Genomic DNA, 25,448 nt, shown 5'->3' on the forward strand with positions numbered 1-25,448 from the left:
GACACATCATCAGTGACTTTACACTTTGTGGTTTTAATGCTGTGATGAGGAGAAAACCTGTAAGTGAGAGTATGACGTGAGACAAATATGTTCCAGGACTGTCATAGGGATCATTGGATTTAGCAGATTACATTATGACTATGGAAGTAATTTGGCATGTATTAATATAGAATAAAACAGTATACATGTACATGCCCGTACCAAGAATCCTGGAGTGGCCATTAATGGTTTGTGGTCCAGTGAAATGCATTGCTCTAACACCAATGTATTCTGAATTAAAGCTGCAGAAATCCAAATAAACTTAATCACAGTCCTTGGGTGCATATATATTAAGTGACGATCTGTAGGCAAATGCATTTTTAATGCCGGTTCTCAGGCAGTTCCCTGGAAAAGCCAACTTTAGCTGCTCCCTCAGCTCCTGGATTTTGAAAGTGGTCACAGCAATCTTGAAAGCATTTGAAAGTATAACATGATCCTTTCTTACAGCTTACTAACAATGTTATACAGTGGCTTTCATCAGCTGTAGAAATTACACTAGCATGGCATAGTCTATCTACAATATACAATATACACTGCTCCTGCCCCTTGTGGCTATCAGTCAGGTTTAGAGGCACAGCTTTTCGCAAAGGTTTCCAAAGATACAAGTTCCGCTTGAGTTATGCTTTTGGTACAACAGACATTTCTTTGGGCCAAGCTAAATGCGATGTATTCCTGAATGGTCGCAGCTCTGGAAAAGAAAAGAAAGATTGTGTCTTATTCTGGGCCATTACTGCACACTCTTGTTACTACCAGTCACCCATCTACCTCCACTTGAACAACTAACTTGGAGTATAGGGTACCCTTTTTTGATTTGATTTATTGTCATATGTATTATTATACAGTGAAAAGTATTGTTTCGTGCATGCTGTACAAACAATGCATACCGTACATAAGGAAGGAGAGACTGCAGAATATAATGTTACAGTTATAGCAAGGTGTAGAGAAAAGATCAACTTAATATGAGGTAGGTCCATTCAAAAGTCTGATGGCAGCAGGGAAGAAGCTGTTCTTGAGTCGGTTGGTACGTGACCTCAAACGTTGGTATCTTTTTCCTGACGGAAAAAGGTGGAAGAGAGTATGTCCGGGGTGCGTGGGCTCCTTAATTATGCTGGCTGCCTTTCTGAGGCAGCAGGAATTATAGATAGAGTCAATGGATGGGAGGCTGGTTTGCGTGATGGACTGGGCTACATTCAAGACCTTTTGTAGTTTCCTGAGGTCTTGGGCAGAGCAGGCTCCATACCAAGCTGCGATACAACCAGAAAGAATGCTTTCTATGGCGCATCTGTAGAAGTTGGTGCGGGTCGTAGCTGACATGCCAAATTTCCTTAGTCTTCTGGGAAGGTAGAGTCGTTGGTGGGCTTTCTTAACTATGGTGTCGGCATGGGGGGACCAGGTCAGGTTGTTGGTAATCTGGACACCTTGAAGCTCTCAACCCATTCTACTTCGTTCCCATTGATTGAGAACAGGGGCATGTTCTCCACTACGCTTCCTGAAGTCGATGACAATCTCCTTCGTTTTGTTGACATCGAGGGAGAGATTATTGTCGTTGCACCAGTTCACCAGATTCTCTATCGCATTACTCTGTCTCGTCATTGTTTTAAATCTGACCCACTATGGTGGTGTCATCACAAATTTGAAAATCGAGTTGGAGGGGAATTTGGCTACACAGTTATAGGTGTATAAGGAGTATTGTAGGGGGCTGAGGACACAGCCTTGTGGGGCACCGGTGTTGAGGATGATCGTGGAGGTGTTGTTGTTGCCTTTCTTTACTGATTGTGGCCTGTGGGTTAGAAAGTTCAGGATCCAGTCGCAGAGGCTGTTTAGCACAGGGCTAAATCGCTGGCTTTGAAAGCAGACCAAGGCAGGCCAGCAGCACGGTTCAATTCCCGTAACAGCCTCCCCAAACAGGCGCCGGAATGTGGCGACTAGGGGTTTTTCACAGTAACTTCATTTGAAGCCTACTTGTGACAATAAGCGATTTTCATTTCATTTCATTTCAGAGGGAGGAGCCGAGGCCAAGGCCACGGAGTTTGGAGATGAGTTTCGTAGGAACGATGGTGTTGAAGGCTGAGCTGCAGTCAATAAGTAGGAGTCTGATATAGGTGTCTTTGTTATCTAGGTGTTCCAGGGTAGAGTGCAGGGCCATGGAGATGGCGCCTGCTGTGGACCTGTTGCAGCGGTAGGCGAACTGTAGTGGATCAAGGCAATCCGGGAGGCTGGAGTTGGTTCGTGCCATGACTAACCTTTCGAAGCACTTCATGATGATGGATGTCAGAGCCACTGGACGATGGTCATTAAGGCACGCTGCTGGACTTTTTTTGGTACAGGGATGATGGTCGTCTTCTTGAAGCAGATAGGGACCTCAGATTGTTGTAAAGGGAGGTTGAAGATGTCTGCGAATACCCCCGCCAGCTGATCCGCGCAAGACCTGAGTGCTCGTCCTGGTACCCCATCCGGGCCAGTGGCTTTCCATGGGTTGACCTTCGAGAAGGCTGCTCTGACGTCTGCAGAGGTAATCTCAGATACAAGTTCATCCGCGGCTTCTGGGGTGGCGGGCTCACTCTCGCTGATCTCTTGCCCAAAGCGGGCATAGAATGCATTGAGCTCATCAGGGAGGGGTGCGTTGGAGTCGACGATCCACTTGTCATTAATGGGGATGGAGGATGGGTAGGGGGGAATGGTGGTTGGGGCAGGGCTATCTCAGTACTCACCTGGTAACAACACACACACTTCCTCTTCCCTATCCCATGGCAGATACCCATTTGAACCACTAGTCCAAGTCCATATTTGCTCATGGAGCAGAGCACGGATTAGCCCCCAAGCTGCCTAATTGGCGTGGACCAGCTATTCAAAGATAAACCTGATGCATCTTGTAACGTTCCCACAGAAGTCTCAGGATTGGGAAGCTAAACTCACCAAGACTCCTGAGACAGCACTTTCCAAACCTACAACACTACCATCTGGAAGGACAGGGGTAGCAGAAACCTGGACTTTCCCCTCCAAGACACTCACCATCCTGACTTGGAAATATAGCATTATTCCTTCACTGTCACTGAGTCAAAATACTGGAACACCCTCCCTAACCTTGGGCGGGATTCTCCACTCCCGCGCCGAAGTGCCCACGCCGTCGTGACGGCCCCGATCCCGACCGATTCAGGCCCCGACAATGGGCTAGGATCGGGGCCACGTCATCTACATGCGCAGGCCTTGTCGCCGCGTAAAGGCGGCATCGCATAGATGACGCGGCCGGTGCCGCATAACTGACGTCACCGGCGCATGCGTGGTTGCCGTCCTCTCTGAGTCCACCCTGCAAGAAGATGGCGGACGGATCTTGCGGGGCCGCGGAAGGAAGGAGGTCCTCCTTCAGAGAGGACGACCCGACGATCAGTGGGCACCGATCGCGGGCCATGCCACATTTGAGGTACCCCCTGGTGCAGGATCCCCCCCCGCAGGCCGCCCCCCCAGCGTTCACGCGCTGTTCCCGACGGCAGCGACCAGGTGTGGACAGCGCCGGGGGGAACCCGCCGTTTTGGCCTGGCCGCTCGGTCCATCCGGGCCTGAGAATAGCGGGGATGCCGGAGAATCGCCATTTTGGGTGTCTCCGGCAGTTCTCCGGCCTGCGGAACTCGACGGGGCCGTTCCCGCCGCTTGGGAGAATCGCGGGAGGGCTTCAGACCGGCGTCCCGGGAAATGTTAGCGGCCCAGGCTATCTCCCATCCGGCGTGGGAGTGGAGACTCTCGCCCCTTATGTACCTACACCACATGCACTGCAGCGATCCAAGGAAGCAACTGACCGCCTTCTCAAGGAAAACTGGGGGTGGGAAAGCCAGTGACTCCAATATCCCATAAATGAATAGAAAAGGGGCGGCACGGTGGCGCAGTGGTTAGCACTGCTGCCTCACGGCGCCGAGGACCCGGGTCAATCCTGGCCCTGGGTCACTGTCCATGTAGAGTTTGCACATTCTTCCTGTGTCTGCATGGGTCTCACCCCCACAACCCAAAGATGTGCAGGGTAGGTGGATTGCCCATGCTAAATTGACCCTTGGTTGGATAAAAGTAAGAATTGGACACTCTAAATTTATTAAAAAATAAAAAATAAATTTAAAAAATAAACAAATAGAAAAAACGAGGATGGGAGAAGGAATGGGCAAGGAAGTCAGCAGTATGTAGAACACTTCAATTGTTTCCAAGGGTGGATTATAAGGATAACATTTCCCCAATTTATTCTCCCAAAGTGCAAGAGCCAGTAAAATGAAGTGAGCACTTTGGTACTTTTTCCCCACTTTATAAAACCGTAAGTAAATTAATGCAAAATATAGGTTAGATCGCAGTTACAGCACAGCAGTTTGGTGCATTGATTATAGAAAGGACAAAAAAGCCACTGAAGAGGGTACAGCATCAATTAACTATAAATTCAGGGATGGGAGCTATTGTTATGAGGAGAGACCTGAGATACCACCCGGGTGGAACAAACCATTACAAGGGGACATAAATTTAAGGTGAATGTTGGAAGATATAGGGGGGATGTCAGAGGTAGGTCCTTTACACAGAGAGTAGTGGGGGCATGGAATGCACAGCCTGTGGAAGTAGTTGAGTCAGAAACATTAGGGACCTTCAAGCAGCTATTGGTTAGGTACATGGATTACGGTAGAATGATGGGGTGTAGATTAATTTGTTCTTAATCTGGGACAAAAGTTCAGCACAACATCGTAGGCCAAAGGGCCTGTTCTGTGCTGTATTCTTCTATGTTCTATACTGGGGTTATTCCTAATGGAGCACAGACATCTGAGGAAATGTAAGAAATATTTTAAAAATTATTTTAAAATATTTAGGACTGAGTTCAGAGGGAAAGGTTGTATCCTGTGGTTGGGATTTTCGTAACAAAGGTGATATCAGGTTAAAATTGTTACTGTGCATGAGGAGAGAGGGTTATGTAGAAGGTTGTTGGGCCTGGGAATTTTTGCTACAGTGAACTGGTGAGGCAGATTCAGAAAATCCCTACAGTGCAGAAGAAGGCCATTCGGCCCATCGGGTCTGCACCGACCCTCTGAAAGAGCATCCTACCCAGGCCCATTTCCCCACCTTATCCCCGTAGCCCCACATAACTTGCACATCTTTGGACTGTGGGAGGAAATCAGAGCACCTGGAGGAAACTCAAACAGACACTGGGGGAGCGTGAAAACTCCACACAGATAGTCACCCAAGGCCATAATTGAACCTGGGTACCTGGCGCTGTGGGGCAGGATCATAGTGAGAATGCAGAGCAATGGGATTGGTTTTGAATTGTGCTGGAGAAGAGCCTGCACATGATGAGTCAAATGGTCTCCCTTTTTGCTGTAAATCTCTGGTTCTATTTTCCACGTGAGCTGTCAAAGTCATTAGATGGCTAACAGTCAGGGAACGTCATGATCTTTCCCTTGGTGAACATAAGGTAATGAAACTAATTACGTCGAACCTCGCCATTAATCTGCATAGCTGACATAACTAATTCAGGAGACCAGGAACCAATGCTGAGACCGATCTGCCACGCTCAATACTGCAGCAGGCAGTGTGTATACATATTGACCTACCCCTGGGTTTTATTCTTCTCACCTGTTGGAAGACTTAACGATGCATGTGCCCGGCTGAATAGAGGCTTCAGATTTGGGTCTCGCACTCCACTCAGGCAGACTTTTCCAGGACCTCTCACCCTGCGCAGTGCTTGGCAGCTCAGATTCAAGGGTACTGGGGAAAGTAGAAAGGCTTTTCAATAATTTGAAACAGGTTAATGATTTGATTCAGCAAGTCTTTGAAAAGTGGTGCCATATTTCATGTTACAAACAATAAACTGACATTCTCCTCAGTTAATTTAAGACTGGTTGGACAATTAATTATTGCCATGTGAACGACTATTCTGAATTGTGAAAAAAATTGCAGAAGGATTTATAAATGTTAAAACACTTAGCCCCAAATTTCAGAATTGATTCTGAATTCTGATCAATCACATACCTTATGGATTGGTCATTCTATCCATTCAGTGGCAATTTCACAGTACATTAAACAGATATTTCCCTCATAGATACCACATGTCACATAGTGTGTCAGCTGGAGCTCACGTTAGTAGCATTCGCATCTCTGATTTAAACGGTTGAGGGTTCAAGTCCCACTTGATAACTAAATCTAGGATGACACGTCAGTGCAGGACTGAGGGAGTTCTGCGCTGTCAATGGTGCCATCATTTGGATGGGATGTTAAACCAAGGCCCCTACTGCCTCCTCAGCAAATAATTCCCTCGTATTAAATATATAATGTTAACATCCTCTAACTAACCAGATGGGAGGAATTGATGATGTTGTACAGTCAGGGGCTATGTGAGGGTCTCTCACATCAGTTGATGGCTGTGAGAGTGAGCTCTTCAATATCTGACCTTCTGTTAAATATCTCCTCTGTGTTTCTATTCCTTTGCCCAGTTGTTTGTTTGATGCTTTCAAAAATTCCTCCTTTGCCACTTCCTCCTGCTTTGTTCAGTGTTGCTACTGCCTGAGAAATTCACCTTCACATTGGTTGATTAACATCAGGCCACAATGAACCAGTTTTCCACTGTTCTGCAATTGGATAGCTCCCAAGTCCCTTCTCTATCTGGATTGTTATTTTGCCATTGCTCCGAGCTGGTCTTCCTCTCAACTCCACATCTTCCAGGGTTTTGACACTTGTTTTAGGCGCGTTGTTCATTATCATTACAGAGACTTGCGTGGTTGATATCCTGAGTGCTGCTAACTTTAAGAGCAGTTGCTAGTTGTGCTTACAAAATGTTAAGAACCCAGTCAAAGAGCTGTCAAGAGAGTCAACAACCTAAAAGTAATTGTTGAGCCATGCTGGTTGCTTCTTAGTTGTAGTATTATACAGCACTGCATGGTGGGGAAACGTTCCAAAATGGGCAAAGACGAACCTGTCTAGATCAGTTTTACACTGCATAAAGGAACCCCTTCATGACACCAGTCTTGGAGCAACATTAACGGCAACTGTTGCAATTGAGGATATGACATCTCAAGTGATTCATGCAAAGTCTTACAGAATTGATGTACTTTGACTCACAAAAACCATTTGATAGAGTTCCATACATAAAACTCCACAAGGGTCCAAGCGTACATCCTTAATTTCAATCGCTTCGTCATTGGTTGCTGTGCCTTAAGCTACAGAAGTCCGAAGCTCTGGAATTCCCTACCTAAATCACTCCGCCTCTCTACCTCACTTTCTTCTTTAATGGCCCTTCCTGAAATCTACCTGTTTGGCCAATCTAATATTTTGTGGTTCACTTTCAAATTGTATTGTTTGATGGTCACTCCTGTGAAGCACCATTAGACATTTTACTGCATTAATGGGCTCAATAAATATGTTGCTGTTGTTGTGGATAGCAAATGAATGAATGATTGAAATGAAAGTCGCCATAGTCCCCATGGACAATAGGCTGCCCCCTCCTTTTTGAAAGAGGGAGTTGACCGGTGGTAATTTAACCTGAGGGTCACCACACCTCCGGCAGGGGGGAAAGGTTGGGAAGGCGGTGCCTTCATGAATAACCTCAGTTGGTACTGGAACCCGGACTGATGACATGGCTCCGCATCACGAACCAGCCGTCCATGTGCTAACCAACATAACAGACTTCAGAGGACGAGAGAGCCTGGGGCAGATGAAATTTAATGTATAATGTAATGTATTTTGGATTGAAGAATGAGGTGGAGCAATATAATCAAAATGGTTGTTGGTAATACAGAGCTTGAGTATTGCTGAACAAAGAGTTCAGCTATCAAAGCTTTCATTCTTTCACTCATCAGATTGCTCACAAGAAATTACTAACTGTAGCATGGTAACAACAATTATGCTGCATAAGAGACTGCTGATTGGTTGGCAAGTGGACTCTGATGGCGGTATTGTCATGGAGAAGGCAGCATGGAACAGTGACTGTCCAGCTTTGTTCAAATTCAAACCAGGCAAGTTGACTGGTCACGGCGGCACAGTAACACAGTGGTTAAAACAGTTGCTTCACAGCTCCAGGGTCCCAGGTTCGATTCCCGGCTTGGATCACTGTCTGTGCGAAGTCCGCACGTTCTCCCTGTGTCTGCGTGGGTTTCCTCCGGGTGCTCTGGTTTCCTCCCACAGTCCAAAGATGTGCAGGTTAGGTGGATTGGCCATGCCAAATTGCCCTCCGTGTCCAAATAGGTTAGATGGGGTTAAATCGTTCCGGGATAGGGTGGAGATGTGGGCTTAGATAGGGTGATCTTTCCATGGGCTGGTGCAGACTCGATGGGCCGAATGGCCTCCTTCTGCACTGTAAATTCTATGATCTATGAAGTCATTCCCCACCGGAATGAACCAGGGAATGACTGTTCACTCAGCTTTGGTTCAGTTGAAAAAGGGGCAATGAGTAGACATGACAGAGTAGACGGGGAGAAACTGTTCCCCCTCGTAAAAAGGATTAAGAACGAGAGGGCACAGATTTAAAGTGAAGTGCAAAATAAGCAAATGTGATGTGAGAAAAAAATTATTCACACAATGAGTGGTTCGGAAAATGTGGTGGAGACTGCTAAAAGACGAGCACCAACGTTCCTGGATGCTGACATTGGACACATGCTGGACACTGTTGAGGAGAAGAGGAACACCCTCTTCCCCAGGGTAGGCAGGAGACACAAACCCGCTATACTGAATGAGGGCTAGAATGAGGTGGCACACGAAGCGAGGCTGTCCAGGGTCGCTGTCCCCCATCCAGACCCTCAGAACACCCGGGCACCGACGTCTCAGCACTGCTTTCACTTGCACCATCTACCATCACAGAGACTATCACCTCGGTGAATAATGTTAGCAAACAGGCTCCTGGGTCACCCTCTGGTGAGCACCACACGCATGCTGAAGTACATCAAGTGGAGGCAGGGACTGTAAAGAGAGCAGACGGTCAGAGGGCAGCTGATCCCAGGAAACAGCTGTTGCCCAGTCAGATGTTGCGTTTCTGGAAAAGATGTTCAGATCCAGAAGCAGAGCCAGACGGGGTGGAAAGGCTGAGGAAGAGAGGCTCAGAGGAAGGTGGATTTTGGGTGGGGGGAATTGGGTGTTGAAGTGGGGGGGAGGGGGGGAGTGCGCGACCATCTGGCACGGTCTCTCTGGTGAGCCAGAGTTGACGTGGTCTGGCAGCTCCTTGAAGGACAGGTGCCGATGCTATGCACGTGGCCTGATGTGGCGCCACCATCGCACCTCTTCCTCGGCCTGGTGGACATACAGCACTTGAGCCTCACCGGCTGGCCCCTGTTGTTCATGGGCAGGCTCCTCTTGCGCAGGGTGCTTCCTGGATTGGCCCTGGTGCTCTTGCCTTGTCCATCTGGAACAGCAGCAGCAGCGGCCACATAGATAATGAGCACTGCTGGGTGTAATCTGAAATCCATGGCTCTGCGGAGGGGAGGGACGGAGAGACAGGGCGGGATTCTCCGGTCCACCAGCCGCGTTTACCGACAAGTCGCGCCCCTGCCAGCAGTGGGATTCTCCGTTCCCGCAGCCGCCCAGAGGGGTTTTGTATTGTGGCCACCTCACGCTGTCTGGAAACAGGCGGGTGTTGGTGCACTGCCGGAGGAACGGAGGATCCCACCTACGGTGAATTCCGCTGCGAGAATGTCAGGTCCAAAGATTTCTGTCAAGGCCTCAGCAATTTCCTCTCCAGCTTCCGTCAGCATTCTGAGGTAGATCCCATTAGGCCCTGGGGACTTATCCACCTTAATATTTTTCAAGACGCCCAACACCTCGTCTTTTTGGATCTCAATGTGACCCAGGTTATCTACACACCCTTCGCCAGACTCAACATCCACTAATTCCATCTCTTTGGTGAGTACTGATACAAAGTATTCATTTAGTACCTCGCCCATTTCCTCTGGCTCCACACATAGATTCCCTTGCCTATCCTTCAGTGGGCCAACCCTTTCCCTGGCTACCCTCTTGCTTTTTATGTACATGTAAAAATCTTGGGATTTTCCTTAACCCTATTTGCCAATGACTTTTCGTGACCCCTTTTAGCCCTCCTGACTCCTTGCTTAAGTTCCTTCCTACTTTCCTTATATTCCACACAGATTTTGTCTGTTCCCAGCCTTTTAGCCCTGACAAATGCCTCCTTATTCTTTTGGATGAGGCCTACAATATCTCTTGTTATCCAAGGATCATGAAATTTGCCATATTTATACTTCTTCCTCACAGGAACATGCCGATCCTGAATTCCTTTCAACTGACATTTGAAAGCCTCCCACATGTCAGATGTTGATTTACCCTCAAACATCCGCCCCCAATCTATGTTCTTCAGTTCCCGCCTTATACAGCACTGCTCTCTAACACACCCACTGGCTGTTCTTTAGATGGAGGTTCTCACTTTAGTTCTTTCACCTAAAGTTGGTAATGTGATTTAAATTTTCCCCAGAATTCAGTGGGAACGCAGGGACCAGACCCCCGGGGGGGGGGTCCTGATGGAGGGACCAGACCGGGGGGTGGGGGGGATCGGGAGATGGAATGGCGAGGTTGGGGGGGTCAAAAGGGTGGGCGAGGTTGAGTGGCAAGGTTGGGGGCAGTGAGGTGAGTGGTGAATGTTCATTCTAGCCTGAGGTCACTCTGCTCCCTGTGCCTCCCCCTCCCCCTCCCTGTCGTTCCATTTCATCTGCTCAGCCGAGCCTCCAGTATAGAGCAGGTGGCCACTGCTGTCAGCATGATCCTAACATGGTGCAGGAGGGTGTCTGGCTTGGAGCTGGATGCACATCCAAAACCAAAGGGAGAAGCTGACTTAACAGAAAAGGCAAGGCACGTTTACACAATGGCATTTCTGAGTGAGGAGGAACAGGATTGGTCCTCCCAGCCCTGACCTGGCAATTCCATGTGCCGGTTATTCCTTGCAACACTTCCTTCTACGTGTGCCTTTAACTACCCAGAAACCATAGTCTCTATTGTTTTGAAGTCATGTTCAGATCTATCTTATCTTTACCATTTTCCATTCTGTATAATCTCAGCAATGTCACCTCTAAAAGCAGGACTGAAATAGTCAAATTTCTCCAGTATTTTCCTCGCAATTTACTTGTATGACATTTAAGGATGAGTATATTCGTCTGCACCACCTTCAGGGTTTGAATGGTTCTATTATAGATCAGACCTTGCAGCAGATAATTGGAGTGAGGTCTGACCAAAACTCTACAGTGCGTGCTCCTTCTAACATGTTTGCTCCTGACTTGGCTACATCAGCGTGCAGTTTGCTTTGTTGACCGCTGCACTACAGCGATTGGATTTCTGAGCATTGAGTCTGTTTCGTCTTCATTTCTAGTTACTCCAGCACCATTTATTGAAGACTAGTGTGGCCTAGTTTTCTTCCAAAAGGGTGGATTCTCAATTGCCTGACGCCAGTATCTGGATTCCTGAACGGTCAGACAATGGAGTGGCACCTGAAAAATGGGATTGGCATCAGGCGTCAAACCCGTTGCAATGCTCCAGTTCGACGCCAGTGGCAGCAAGTTACCCACCCACCCCATGCCGGCGGCACCATGCAAAACCACGATTTGCCTGCTCAATCGCCGGCCCACCAAGTGCTGGCACTCCTCAGTGCATTCCTTAGAAGCACAGAGGAAGGGATTAGCTGAGCTCACTCCAAACAACGGACACATGCACTATTGCCGCTGGAGCCCTCCCTGGTATGCAGCCCCTCTCAGAGTAAAAGACTTGCCAGTAATACCATCAGCTAGCCCATCCCTGAGGATCACAATGTGTCTTCAAGTCCTCCCTGCCACCGCGCCCCTCACCCCATCCATCCCGCCCCCAGCCAGGAAACCTGAACAACCTGTGTGTAAAACCAGGCGCCACATCACACTGCAGTTAAGGTCCCAGAAAACGCACACATCCCTCGCTCACCCCATTCATAGGAACTGCCCGCACACCAGGATCTTAGCATTGAACCGCATGCTTGCATAGTATGCACATCTCCACCATACAACCAGTTGCCACCCTTCTGGCGGGACAGCACAAGGCTCACCCAGTAAGGAGACTCACAGTAGACCCTGCTGGGAGAAAGAGGACAGGGACCATGCAGCCCATTGCTAACACTGGTTGCGGCAGCCCCACAAATCCCAGTTGGCAGGGATGAGTGGTGAGGATAGAGGCTCCCCATATCACAGACAATGTGCCATTCACTGATGGTGACAGGGGTGCAGTGTGGGCTACATCATCTCGAAGGGCTGGGGGAGGGGGAAAGGGTGGCGCAACTGTACAACTCAGGGTGACCATGTAACCTGAGGGCCTTGAATGGTCAAGGGTTGGGGTTAGGGTTTACCTTAGATTCTCACTGTCTTCAGGTAATGTCCCGGAGGACTGGAGAATAGCCAATGTTGTTCCTCTGTTTAAGAAGGGTAGCAAGGATAATCCAGGGAACTACAGGCCGGTGAGCCTTACATCAGTGGTAGGGAAATTATTGGAGAGAATTCTTCGAGACAGGGTCTACTCCCATTTGGAAGCAAGGGGTCGTATTAGCGAGAGGCAGCACGGTTTTGTGAACGGGAGGTCGTGTCTTACTAACTTGATAGAGTTTTTCGAGGAGGTCACAAAGATGATTGATGCAGGTAGGGCAGTGGATGTTGTCTATATGGACTTCAGTAAGGCCTTTGACAAGGTCCCTCATGGCAGATTGGTACAAAAGGTGAAGTCACACGGGATCGGAGGTGAGTTGGCAAGATGGATACAGAACTGGCTAGGTCATAGAAGGCAGAGAGTACCAATGGAAGGATGCTTTTCTGATTGGAGGGCTGTGACTAGTGGTGTTCCGCAGGGATCAGTGCTGGGACCTTTGCTGTTTGTTGTATATATAAATGATTTGGAGGAAAATGTAACTGGTCTGATTAGTAAGTTTGCGGACGACAATTGCGGATAGCGATGAGGACTGTCCGAGGATACAGCAGGATTTAGATCGTTTGGAGAGTTGGCCAGCGAGATGGCAGATGGAGTTTGATTCGGACAAATGTGAGGTAATGCATTTTGGAAGGTCTAATGCAGGTAGGGAATATACAGTGAATGGTAGAACCCTCAAGAGCATTGACAGAGAGAGAGATCTTGGTGTACAGGTCCACAGGTCGCTGAAAGAGGAAACACAGGTGGAGAAGGTAGTCAAGAAGGCAAACGGCATGCTTGCCTTCATTGGCCGGGGCATTGAGTATAAAAATTGGCAAGTCATGTTGCAGCTGTATAGAACCTTAATTAAGCCACACTTGGAGTATAGTGTTCAATTCTGGTCGCCACACTACCAGAAGGATGTGGAGGTTTTAGAGAGGGTGCAGAAGAGATTTACCAGGATGTTGCCTGGTATGGAGGGCATTAGCTATGAGGAGAGGTCGAATAAACTCGGTTTGTTCTCACTGGAATGAAGAAGGTTGAGGGGCGACCTGATAGAGGTCTACAAAATTATGAGGGGCATAGACAGAGTGGATAGTCAGAGGCTTTTCCCCAGGGTGGAGGGGTCAATTACTAGAGGGCATAGGTTTAAGGTGCGAGGGGCAAGGTTTAGAGGAGATGTGCGAGGCAAGTTTATTTACACAGAGGGTAGTGGGTGCCTGGAACTCGCTGCCGGAGGAGGTGGTGGAAGCAGGGACGATAGTGACATTTAAGGGGCATCTTGACAAATACATGAGTAGGATGGGAAGAGAGGGATACGGACCCTGGAAGTGTAGAAGATTTTAGTTCAGACCGGCAGCATGGTCAGCGCAGGCTTGGAGGGTCAAAGGGCCTGTTCCTGTGCTGTACTTTTCTTTGTTCTTTGTTCTTTATAACTGGGACCACTTGAATAGCCAGTGACTGTGTTACAGAGCAGCACTGTATCACTGGCACCGCTGGAACAGCCAGTGAGTGTGTTAGAGAGCAGTGCTGTATCACTGGGACCCCTGGTACAGCCAGTGAGTGAGTTACAGAGCAGTGCTGTATCACTGGGACCCCTGGAACAGCCAGTGAGTGAGTTAGAGAGCAGTGCTGTATCACTGGGACCCCTGGAACAGCCAGTGTGTGAGTTAGAGAGCAGTGCTGTATCAATGGGACCCCTGGAACAGCCAGTGAGTGAGTTAGAGAGCAGTGCTGTATCACTGGGACCCCTGGAACAGCCAGTGAGTGTGTTAGAGAGCAGTGCTGTATCACTGGGACCCCTGGAACAGCCAGTGAGTGTGTTAGAGAGCAGTGCTGTATCACTGGGACCCCTGGAACAGCCAGTGAGTGTGTTAGAGATCAGTGCTGTATCACTGGGACCGCTAGAACAGCCAGTGAGTGTGTTAGAGAGCAGTGCCGTATCACTGGGACCCCTGGAACAGCCAGTGAGTGAGTTGGAGAGCAGCACTGTATCACTGGGACCCCTGGAACAGCCAGTGAGTGTGTTAGAGAGCAGCAGTGCATCACTGGGACCCCTAGTACAGCCAGTATGTGTGTTAGAGAGCAGTGCTGTATCACTGGGACCCCTGGTACAGCCAGTGAGTGAGTTAGAGAGCAGTGCTGTATCACTGGGACCCCTGGAACAGCCAGTGAATGTGTTAGAGAGCAGCACTGTATCACTGGGACCCCTAGTACAGCCAGTGAGTGTGTTAGAGAGCAGCACTGTATCACTGGGACCCCTGGTACAGCCAGTGAGTGTGTTAGAGAGCAGCACTGTATCACTGGGACCCCTGGAACAGCCAGTGAGTGTGTTAGAGAGCAGTGCTGTATCACTGGGACCCCTGGTACAGCCAGTGAGTGAGTGAGAGAGCAGTGCTGTATCACTGAGACCCCTGGAACAGCCAGTGAGTGTGTTAGAGAGCAGCACTGTATCACTGGGACCCCTGGTACAGCCAGTGAGTGAGTTAGAGAGCAGTGCTGTATCACTGGGACCGCTGGAACAGCCAGTGAGTGTGTTAGAGAGCAGTGCTGTATCACTGGGACCCCTGGAACAGCCAGTGAGTGTGTTAGAGAGCAGCACTGTATCACTGGGACCCCTGGTACAGCCAGTGAGTGAGTTAGAGAGCAGTGCTGTATCACTGGGACCGCTGGAACAGCCAGTGAGTGTGTTAGAGAGCAGTGCTGTATCACTGGGACCCCTGGAACAGCCAGTGAGTGTGTTAGAGAGCAGTGCTGTATCACTGGGACCCCTGGTACAGCCAGTGAGTGTGTTAGAGAGCAGTGTCGTATCACTTGGACTGCTGGAACAGCCAGTGAGTGTGTTAGAGAGCAGCACTGCATCACTGGGAGCCCTGGAACAGCCTGTGAGTGTGTTAGAGAGCAGCACTGTATCACTGGGACCCCTGGAACAGCCAGTGAGTGTGTTAGCGAGCAGCACTGCATCACTGGGACACCTGGAACAGCCAGTGAGTGTGTTAGAGAGCAGCACTGTATCATTGGGACCTCTGGAACAGCCAGTGAGTGAGTTAGAGAGCAGTGCTGTATCACTGGGACCCCTGGTACAGCCAGTGAGTGAGTTAGAGAGCAGCACTGCATCACTGGGACCCCTGGAACAGCCAGTGAGTGAGTTAGAGAGCAGTGCTGTATCACTGGGACCCCTGGAACAGCCAGTAAGTGTGTTAGAGAGCAGTGCCGTATCACTGGGACCCCTGGAACAGCCAGTGAGTGTGTTAGAGAGCAGCGCTGTATCACTGGGACCCCTGGAACAGCCAGTGAGTGTGGTAGAGAGCAGTGCTGTATCACTGGGACCGCTGGAACAGCCAGTGAGTGTGTTAGAGAGCAGTGCCGTATCACTGGGACCCCTGGAACAGCCAGTGAGTGTGTTAGAGAGCAGCGCTGTATCACTGGGACCCCTGGAACAGCCAGTGAGTGTGTTAGAGAGCAGCGCTGTATCACTGGGACCGCTGGAACAGCCAGTGAGTGTGTTAGAGAGCAGTGCCCTATCACTGGGACCCCTGGAACAGCCAGTGAGTGAGTTAGAGAGCAGTGCTGTATCACTGGGACCCCTGGAACAGCCAGTGAGTGTGTTAGAGAGCAGCGCTGTATCACTGGGACCCCTGGAACAGCCAGTGAGTGTAGTAGAGAGCAGTGCCATATCACTGGGACCCCTGGAACAGGCAGTGAGTGAGTTAGAGAGCAGTGTCGTATCACTGGGACCGCGGAAATAGCCAGTGAGTGTATTAGAGAGCAGTGCTGTATCACTGGGACCCCTGGAACAGCCAGTGAGTGTGTTAGAGAACAGTGCTGTATCACTGGGACCCCTGGAACAGCCCGTGAGTGTGTTAGGGAGCAGTGCTGTATCACTGGGACCCCTGGAACAGCCAGTGAGTGTGTTGGTGAGTAGCACTGTATCACTGGGACCCCTGGAACAGCCAGTGAGTGTGTAGGTGAGTAGCATTGTATCACTGGGACCCCTGGAACAGCCAGTGAGTGTGTTAGGGAGCTGTGCTGTATCACTGGGACCCCTGGAACAGCCAGTGAGTGAGTTAGAGAGCAGTGCTGTATCACTGGGACCCCTGGAACAGCCAGTGAGTGTGTTAGTGAGTAGCACTGTAATGCTGGGTCCCTGGAACAGCCAGTGAGTGTGTTGGTGAGTAGCACTGTATCACTTGGACCACTGGAACAGCCAGTGAGTGAGTTAGAGAGCTGCACTGCATCACTGGGACCCCTGGAACAGCCAGTGGGTGTGTTAGAGAGCAGTGCTGTATCACTGGGACCGCTGGAACAGCCAGTGAATGTGTTAGAGAGCAGTGCTGTATCACTGGGACCCCTGGAACAGCGGGTGAGTGTGTTAGAGAGCTGTGCTGTATCACTGGGACCCCTGGAACAGCCAGTGAGTGTGTTAGAGAGCAGTGCTGTATCACTGGGACCGCTGGAACAGCAAGTGAGTGTGTTAGAGAGCAGTGCTGTATAATGGGACCCCTGGTACAGCCAGTGAGTGAGTTAGAGAGCAGTGCTGTACCACTGGGACCCCTGGAACAGCCAGTGAGTGTGTTAGGGAGCAGTGCTCTATCACTGGGACCCCTGGTACAGCCAGTGAGTGAGTTAGAGAGCAGCACTGCATCACTGGGACCCCTGGAACAGCCAGTGAGTGTGTTAGGGAGCAGTGCCGTATCACTGGGACTCCTTGAACAGCCAGTGAGTGAGTTAGAGAGCAGTGCTGTATCACTGGGACCCCTGGAACAGCCAGTGAGTGTGTTAGAGAGCAGCACCGTATCACTGGGAGCCCTGGAACAGCCAGTGAGTGTGTTAGAGAGCAGCGCTGTATCACTGGGACCCCTGGTACAGCCAGTGAGTGTGTTGGTGAGTAGCACTGTATAGCTGGGTACCCTGGTACAGCCAGTGAGTGTGTTAGTGAGTAGCACTGTAATGCTGGGACCACTGGAACAGCCAGTGAGTGAGTTAGAGAGCAGTGCTGTATCACTGGGACCCCTGGTACAGCCAGTGAGTGAGTTAGAGAGCAGTGCTGTATCACTGGGACCCCTGGTACAGCCAGTGAGTGAGTTAGAGAGCAGTGCCGTATCACTGGGACTGCTGGAAATGCCAGTGAGTGTGTTAGAGAGCAGTGCTGTATCACTGGGACCCCTGGAACAGCCAGTGAGTGTGTTAGGGAGCAGTGCTGTATCACTGGGACCCCTGGTACAGCCAGTGAGTGAGTTAGAGAGCAGCACTGCATCACTGGGACCCCTGGAACAGCCAGTGAGTGTGTTAGAGAGCAGCGCTGTATCACTGGGACCCCTGGTACAGCCAATATGTGTGTTAGAGAGCAGTGCTGTATCACTGGGACCCCTGGAACAGCCAGTGAGTGAGTTAGAGAGCAGTGCCGTATCACTGGGACCGCTGGAACAGCCAGTGAGTGTGTTAGAGAGCAGTGCCGTATCACTGGGACCCCTGGAACAGCCAGTGAGTGTGTTAGAGAACAGTGCTGTATCACTGGCACCGCTGGAACAGCCAGTGAGTGTGTTAGAGAGCAGTGCTGTATCACTGGGACCCCTGGAACAGCCAGTGAGTGTTTTAGAGAGCCGCACTGTATCACTGGGACCCCTGGAACAGCCAGTGAGTGTGTTAGAGAGCAGTGCCCTATCACTGGGACCGCTGGAACAGCCAGTGAGTGTGTTAGAGAGCAGTGCTGTATCACTGGGACCCCTGGAACAGCCAGTGAGTGTGTTAGAGAGCAGTGCCATATCACTGGGACCCCTGGAACAACCAGTGAGTGAGTTAAAGAGCAGTGCTGTATCACTGGGACCCCTGGTACAGCCAGTGAGTGAGTTAGAGAGCAGTGCTGTATCACTGGGACCCCTGGTACAGCCAGTGAGTGAGTTAGAGAGCAGTGTCGTATCACTGGGACTGCTGGAACAGCCAGTGAGTGTGTTAGAGAGCAGCACTGCATCACTGGGAGCCCTGGAACAGCCAGTGAGTGTTTTAGAGAGCCGCACTGTATCACTGGGACCCCTGGATTTTAAAAGATCGCGGTCTAGTTTCGGGAGCCGTTTGGAGGAGGAGGAGCAGTCTCTGTCAGGGAGAGAACCTGAGAACATCTAAGACACTCAGAGGGTAAGAAGGTAAGTAAGTGATTTTTACTCATTTTTACTTTTATACCTTTTTCAAATTGTGTGTGTCGGGAGGAAACTGAAGTGACATCACAGAAAAGCTGTGGCCTGAGTGGCTGGTTGGGAATCTACACTAAATTTAAAAATTAAGCATTGGTAACTAATTAAACATAATTACTTAATTATAATTTAGAGGGATATCTAAGCCAGAGATCGGAGAGTACTATATTTAGCTTTCGCATTTCTATTAGAAATCGAGTGCTAGGAAACAGATAGTTAACAGTAACTTTGAATTTAAAAAAAAAATATATATATATATTTTTTTAAAAATTTTAATTTTAATTTTAATTAATTGACGCAATGTCAGTTAGAGGGGTGCAGTGCTCTGTCTGTGAGATGTGGCAGGTCCGGGAGGCTTCCAGCGTCCCGGATGGCTTCATCTGCAGAAAGTGCACCCAACTGGAGCTCCTCACAGACCGCATGGTTCAGTTGGAGCAGCAATTGGATGCACTTAGGAGCATGCAGGTGGCGGAAAGCGTCATAGATCGCAGTTATATAAATGTGGTCACACCCAAGGTGCAGGCAGAGAAATGGGTGACCACCAGAAAGGGCAGGCAGTCAGTGCAGGAATCCCCTGTGGTTGTCCCCCTCTCGAACAGGTATACCCCTTTGGATACTGTCGGGGGGATAGCCTATCAGGGGAAAACAGCAGCAGCCAGAGCAGTGGCACCACAGCTGGCTCTGATGTTCAGAAGGGAGGGTCAAAGCGCAGAAGAGTAATAGTAATAGGGGACTCTATAGTCAGGGGCACAGATAGGCGCTTCTGTGGACGTGAAAGAGACTCCAGGATGGTATGTTGCCTCCCTGGTGCCAGGGTCCAGGATGTCTCCGAACGGGTAGAGGGCATCCTGAAGGGGGAGGGCAAACAGGCAGAGGTCGTTGTACATATTGGTACTAACGACATAGGCAGGAAGGGGCATGAGGTCCTGCAGCAGGAGTTCAGGGAGCTAGGCAGAAAGTTAAAAGGCAGGACCTCGAGGGTTGTAATCTCGGGATTACTCCCTGTGCCACGTGCCAGTGAGGCTAGAAATAGGAAGATAGAGCAGCTAAACACGTGGCTAAACAGCTGGTGTAGGAGGGAGGGTTTCTGTTATCTGGACCACTGGGAGCTCTTCCGGGGCAGGTGTGACCTGTATAAGAAGGACAGGTTGCATCTAAACCGGAGAGGCATAAATATCCTGGCCGCGAGGTTTGCTAGTGTCACACGGGAGGGTTTAAACTAGTATGGCAGGGGGGTGGGCACGGGAGCAATAGGTCAGAAGGTGAGAGCATTGAGGGAGAACTAGGGAATAGGGACAGTGGCTCTGAGGCAGAGCAGACAGGGAGAAGTTGCTGAACACAGCGGGTCTGGTGGCCTGAAGTGCATATGTTTTAATGCAAGAAGTATTATGGGTAAGGCAGATGAACTTAGAGCTTGGATTAGTACTTGGAACTATGATGTTGTTGCCATTACAGAGACCTGGTTGAGGGAAGGGCAGGATTGGCAGCTAAACGTTCCAGGATTTATATGTTTCAGGCAGGATAGAGGGGGATGTAAAAGGGGAGGCGGAGTTGCGCTACTGGTTCGGGAGAATATCACAGCTGTACTGCGGGAGGACACCTCAGAGGGCAGTGAGGCTATATGGGTAGAGATCAGGAATAAGAAGGGTGCAGTCACAATGTTGGGGGTTTACTACAGGCCTCCCAACAGCCAGCGGGAGATAGAGGAGCAGATAGGTAGACAGATTTTGGAAAAGAGTAAAAACAACAGGGTTGTGGTGATGGGAGACTTCAACTTCCCCAATATTGACTGGGACTCACTTAGTGCCAGGGGCTTAGACGAGGCGGAGTTTGTAAGTAACATCCAGGAGGGCTTCTTAAAACAATATGTAGACAGTCCAACTAGGGAAGGGGTGGTACTGGACCTGGTATTGGGGAATGAGCCCGGCCAGGTGGTAGATGTTTCAGTAGGGGAGCATTTCGGTAACAGTGACCACAATTCAGTAAGTTTTAAAGTACTGGTGGACAAGGATAAGAGTGGCCCTAGGATGAATGTGCTAAATTGGGGGAAGGCTAATTATAACAATATTAGGCGGGAACTGAAGAACATAGATTGGGGGCGGATGTTTGAGGGCAAATCAACATCTGACATGTGGGAGGCTTTCAAGTGGCAGTTGAAAGGAATTCAGGACCGGCATGTGAGGAAGAAGGATAAATACGGCAATTTTCGGGAACCTTGGATAACGAGAGATATTGTAGGCCTCGTCAAAAAGAAAAAGGAGGCATTTGTCAGGGCTAAAAGGCTGGGAACAGACGAAGCCTGCGTTGAATATAAGGAAAGTAGGAAGGAACTTAAGCAAGGAGTCAGGAGGGCTAGAAGGGGTCACGAAAAGTCATTGGCAAATAGGGTTAAGGAAAATCCCAAGGCTTTTTACATGTACATAAAAAGCAAGAGGGTAGCCAGGGAAAGGGTTGGCCCACTGAAGGATAGGCAAGGGAATCTATGTGGGAAGCCAGAGGAAATGGGCGAGGTACTAAATGAATACTTTGCATCAGTATTCACCAAAGAGAAGGAATTGGTAGATGTTGAGTCTGGAGAAGGGTGTGTAGATAGCCTGGGTCACATTGAGATCCAAAAAGACGAGGTATTGGGTGTCTTAAAAAATATTAAGGTAGATAAGTCCCCAGGGCCTGATGGGATCTACCCCAGAATACTGAAGGAGGCTGGAGAGGAAATTGCTGAGGCCTTGACAGAAATCTTTGGATCCTCACTGTCTTCAGGGGATGTCCCGGAGGACTGGAGAATAGCCAATGTTGTTCCTCTGTTTAAGAAGGGTAGCAAGGATAATCCCGGGAACTACAGGCCAGTGAGCCTTACTTCAGTGGTACGGAAATTACTGGAGAGAATTCTTCGAGACAGGATCTACTCCCATTTGGAAGGAAATGGACGTATTAGTGAGAGGCAGCACGGTTTTGTGAAGGGAAGGTCGTGTCTCACTAACTTGATAGAGTTTTTCGAGGAGGTCACTAAGATGATTGATGCAGGTAGGGCAGTGGATGTTGTCTATATGGACTTAAGTAAGGCCTTTGACAAGGTCCCTCATGGTAGACTAGTACAAAAGGTGAAGTCACACGGGATCAGGGGTGAGCTGGCAAGGTGGATACAGAACTGGCTAGGTCATAGAAGGCAGAGAGTAGCAATGGAAGGATGCTTTTCTAATTGGAGGGCTGTGACCAGTGGTGTTCCACAGGGATCAGTGCTGGGACCTTTGCTCTTTGTAGTATATATAAATGATTTGGAGGAAAATGTAACTGGCCTGATTAGTAAGTTTGCAGACGACACAAAGGTTGGTGGAATTGCGGATAGCGATGAGGACTGTCAGAGGATACAGCAGGATTTAGATTGTTTGGAGACTTGGGCGGAGAGATGGCAGATGGAGTTTAATCTGGACAAATGTGAGGTAATGCATTTTGGAAGGTCTAATGCAGGTAGGGAATATACAGTGAATGGTAGAACCCTCAAGAGTATTAAAAGTCAAAGAGATCTAGGAGTACAGGTCCACAGGTCATTGAAAGGGGCAACACAGGTGGAGAAGGTAGTCAAGAAGGCATACGGCATGCTTGCCTTCATTGGCCGGGGCATTGAGTATAAGAATTGGCAAGTCATGTTACAGCTGTATAGAATCTTAGTTAGGCCACACTTGGAGTATAGTGTTCAATTCTGGTCGCCACACTACCAGAAGGATGTGGAGGCTTTAGAGAGGGTGCAGAAGAGATTTACCAGAATGTTGCCTGGTATGGAGGGCATTAGCTATGAGGAGCGGTTGAATAAACTCGGTTTGTTCTCACTGGAACGAAGGAGGTTGAGGGGAGACCTGATAGAGGTATACAAAATTATGAGGGGCATAGACAGAGTGGATAATCAGAGGCTTTTCCCCAGGGTTGAGGGGTCAATTACTAGGGGGCATAGGTTTAAGGTGAGAGGGGCAAGGTTTAGAGTAGATGTACGAGGCAAGTTTTTTACGCAGAGGGTAGTGGGTGCCTGGAACTCGCTACCGGAGGAGGTGGTGGAAGCAGGGACGATAGTGACATTTAAGGGGCATCTTGACAAATACATGAATAGGATGGGAATAGAGGGATACGGACCCAGGAAGTGGAGAAGATTGTAGTTTAGTCGGGCAGCATGGTCGGCACGGGCTTGGAGGGCCGAAGGGCCTGTTCCTGTGCTGTACATTTCTTTGTTCTTTGTTCTTTGGAACAGCCAGTGAGTGTGTTAGAGAGCCCTGCCGTATCACTGGGACCCCTGGAACAGCCAGTGAGTGTGTTAGAGAGCAGCACTGTATCACTGGGACCCCTGGTACAGCCAGTGAGTGTGTTAGAGAGCAGTGCTGTATCACTGGGACCCCTGGAATAGCCGTGAGTGTGTTAGGGAGCAGTGCTGTATCACTGGGACCCCTGGAACAGCCCGTGAGTGTGTTAGGGAGCAGTGCTGTATCACTGGGACCCCTGGAACAGCCAGTAAGTGTGTTAGAGAGCAGTGGTGTATCACTGGGACCCCTGGAACAGCCAGTGAGTGAGCTAGAGAGCAGTGTTGTATCACTGGGACCGCTGAAACAGCCAGTGAGTGTATTAGAGACCAGCACTGTATCACTGGGACCCCTGGAACAGCCAGTGAGTGTGTTGGTGAGTAGCACTGTATCACTGGGACCCATGGAACAGCCAGTGAGTGTGTTAGGGAGCAGTGCTGTATCACTGGGACCCCTGGTACAGCCAGTGAGTGAGTTGGAGAGCAGTGCTGTATCACTGGGACCCCTGGTACAGCCAGTGAGTGAGTTAGAGAGCAGTGCTGTATCACTGGGACCCCTGGTACAGCCAGTGAGTGAGTTAGAGAGCAGTGCTGTATCACTGGGACCCCTGGAACAGCCAGTGAGTGTGTTGGTGAGTTGCGCTGTATAGCTGGGTTCCCTGGTACAGCCAGTGAGTGTGTTAGTGAGTAGCAATGTAATGCTGGGTCCCTGGAACAGCCAGTGAGTGCGTTAGTGAGTAGCACTGTAATGCTGGGTCCCTGGAACAGCCAGTGAGTGTGTTAGTGAGTAGCAATGTAATGCTGGGTCCCTGGAACAGCCAGTGAGTGTGTTGGTGAGTTGCGCTGTATAGCTGGGTTCCCTGGTACAGCCAGTGAGTGTGTTAGTGAGTAGCAATGTAATGCTGGGTCCCTGGAACAGCCAGTGAGTGTGTTAGTGAGTAGCACTGTAATGCTGGGTCCCTGGAACAGCCAGTGAGTGTGTTAGTGAGTAGCAATGTAATGCTGGGTCCCTGGAACAGCCAGTGAGTGTGTTGGTGAGTAGCAATGTAATGCTGGGTCCCTGGAACAGCCAGTGAGTGTGTTGGTGAGTAGCACTGTAATGCTGGGTCCCTGGAACAGCCAGTGAGTGTGTTAGTGAGTAGCACTGTAATCCTGGGTCCCTGGAACAGCCAGATTGTGTCTAAGTCAGCAGCGTTGTATCAATGGAACTCCTGGAATTGCCAGTGTATCCTTAGTGAGCAACGATGAATCTCTGGGTCCTCTGGAACAGTCAGTGATTGGAGTGCAGTGCTGTATCTCTGGGAACTGCTGACGTAACTACAGGAATTGCTGCATTTGTTATGCTACCTATACAAATCTTTTCAGAATTCCTATGTGGTGGCATTATTACCAAATGGGTGTCTGACAGAAGTTAATATTCAATCAGGTGCTTCATTTTTTTTTCAATGTGACAGATGCAAAGGTCATCTAGGAACAGTGAGTATCATAAATGAGAGTATCAAAGGTCATCTAGGAACAGTGAGTATCATAAATGAGAGTTGACATAAGACAGGGAATAAAATACCTGAACCTGAAGTCATACAGCAGGTGGCGGCCCATTAGGTAGTCATCATATGTCATGGCAATTTGCTTCTTCAGATTCTTTATGGTGTTACTGTACCCATTAAAAATGTGGTCTGCAAACAGCAACTTGCCTCCAATGTACATCTGTTGGCAACAAGGAGAGGGTTTGTCTGTCAGTCAGCAGCGAGGGACGAGAAGGCAAATGTTGTTGACTCTGGACATGATTTTATTTCATATTTTTATGGAATGTGGCATCACTGGCAAGGCCAGAATTTTCTGCCAGCCCTAATTGCCCTGGAAAGCAGTTAAGAGTCAGCCACATTGCTGTGGATCTGGAGTCACATGTAGGCCAAACCAGGTAAGGACGGGAGATTTCCTTCCCTAAAGGACATGAGTGAACCAGATGGGTTTTTATGACATACAATGATAGTTCCCATTGCAGTTTAGTTTCCAATTTCACGTTCTTTTTCATTAATTCATTACATTTATTAATTGAATTTAAATCCCACAAGCTATCATGAGAGGCTTCTAACCCATGTCCCCAGAGCATTAGTTTGGGCATCTCAATTACTAGTCAATGACATTACCATTTTCCTATCTGCACCGTGATCTTGTATTCCTTAACCTCCCAAATATGTCCCCAGCTACTCGGTGTAACCTAATAGATGCAGACTGGAAAGCTGCAGAATGCAAACATTTCAAAGCATATTTTTCACTGTACTTCAGATGACAAATCACATCTGTGAGTTGTGCTGGCCCCTGTTCCTGTAATCGTGGCATTGGGAACTCTGCAGATTTTCCTTCTGTTTTGAATGGCAAGGTGCACAAGCAGTTACACAATGAAATATTTCTTTAACTTAAGAAAATTATTTATTCACCAATTACTTTTACTGCAGATAAAACAGTAAGTAACAAAGTTTTATTGTGATCTATGAATATTTAATCTTCATTACACTCAAGAGATTTGGAGGGGGGGGAGAAGAAGGGGGAGGGGGAGGAGAAGGGAG

General features: G+C 49.1%; 1 protein-coding gene across 2 annotated transcripts in view; it reads right to left on the minus strand.

Moving 5' to 3' along the window:
• Positions 1-344: 344 nt before the first annotated feature.
• Positions 345-25,448, minus strand: part of LOC140388163 (uncharacterized) — a 296,950-nt gene continuing 271,846 nt past the window's right edge. For both annotated transcript variants that reach the window (XM_072471912.1, XM_072471911.1), the window contains 3 exons: positions 24,443-24,585; positions 5,632-5,763; positions 345-727 (listed from right to left, as the gene is read on the minus strand). In XM_072471912.1, the coding sequence (XP_072328013.1) occupies positions 595-727; positions 5,632-5,763; positions 24,443-24,585 (408 nt within the window). In that variant the 3' untranslated portion in view covers positions 345-594. The remainder of the gene's footprint in view (positions 728-5,631; positions 5,764-24,442; positions 24,586-25,448) is intronic.

The sequence above is a fragment of the Scyliorhinus torazame genome, chromosome 13, assembly GCF_047496885.1.
Source record: "Scyliorhinus torazame isolate Kashiwa2021f chromosome 13, sScyTor2.1, whole genome shotgun sequence".
NCBI classification, from domain to species: Eukaryota; Metazoa; Chordata; class Chondrichthyes; order Carcharhiniformes; family Scyliorhinidae; genus Scyliorhinus; species Scyliorhinus torazame.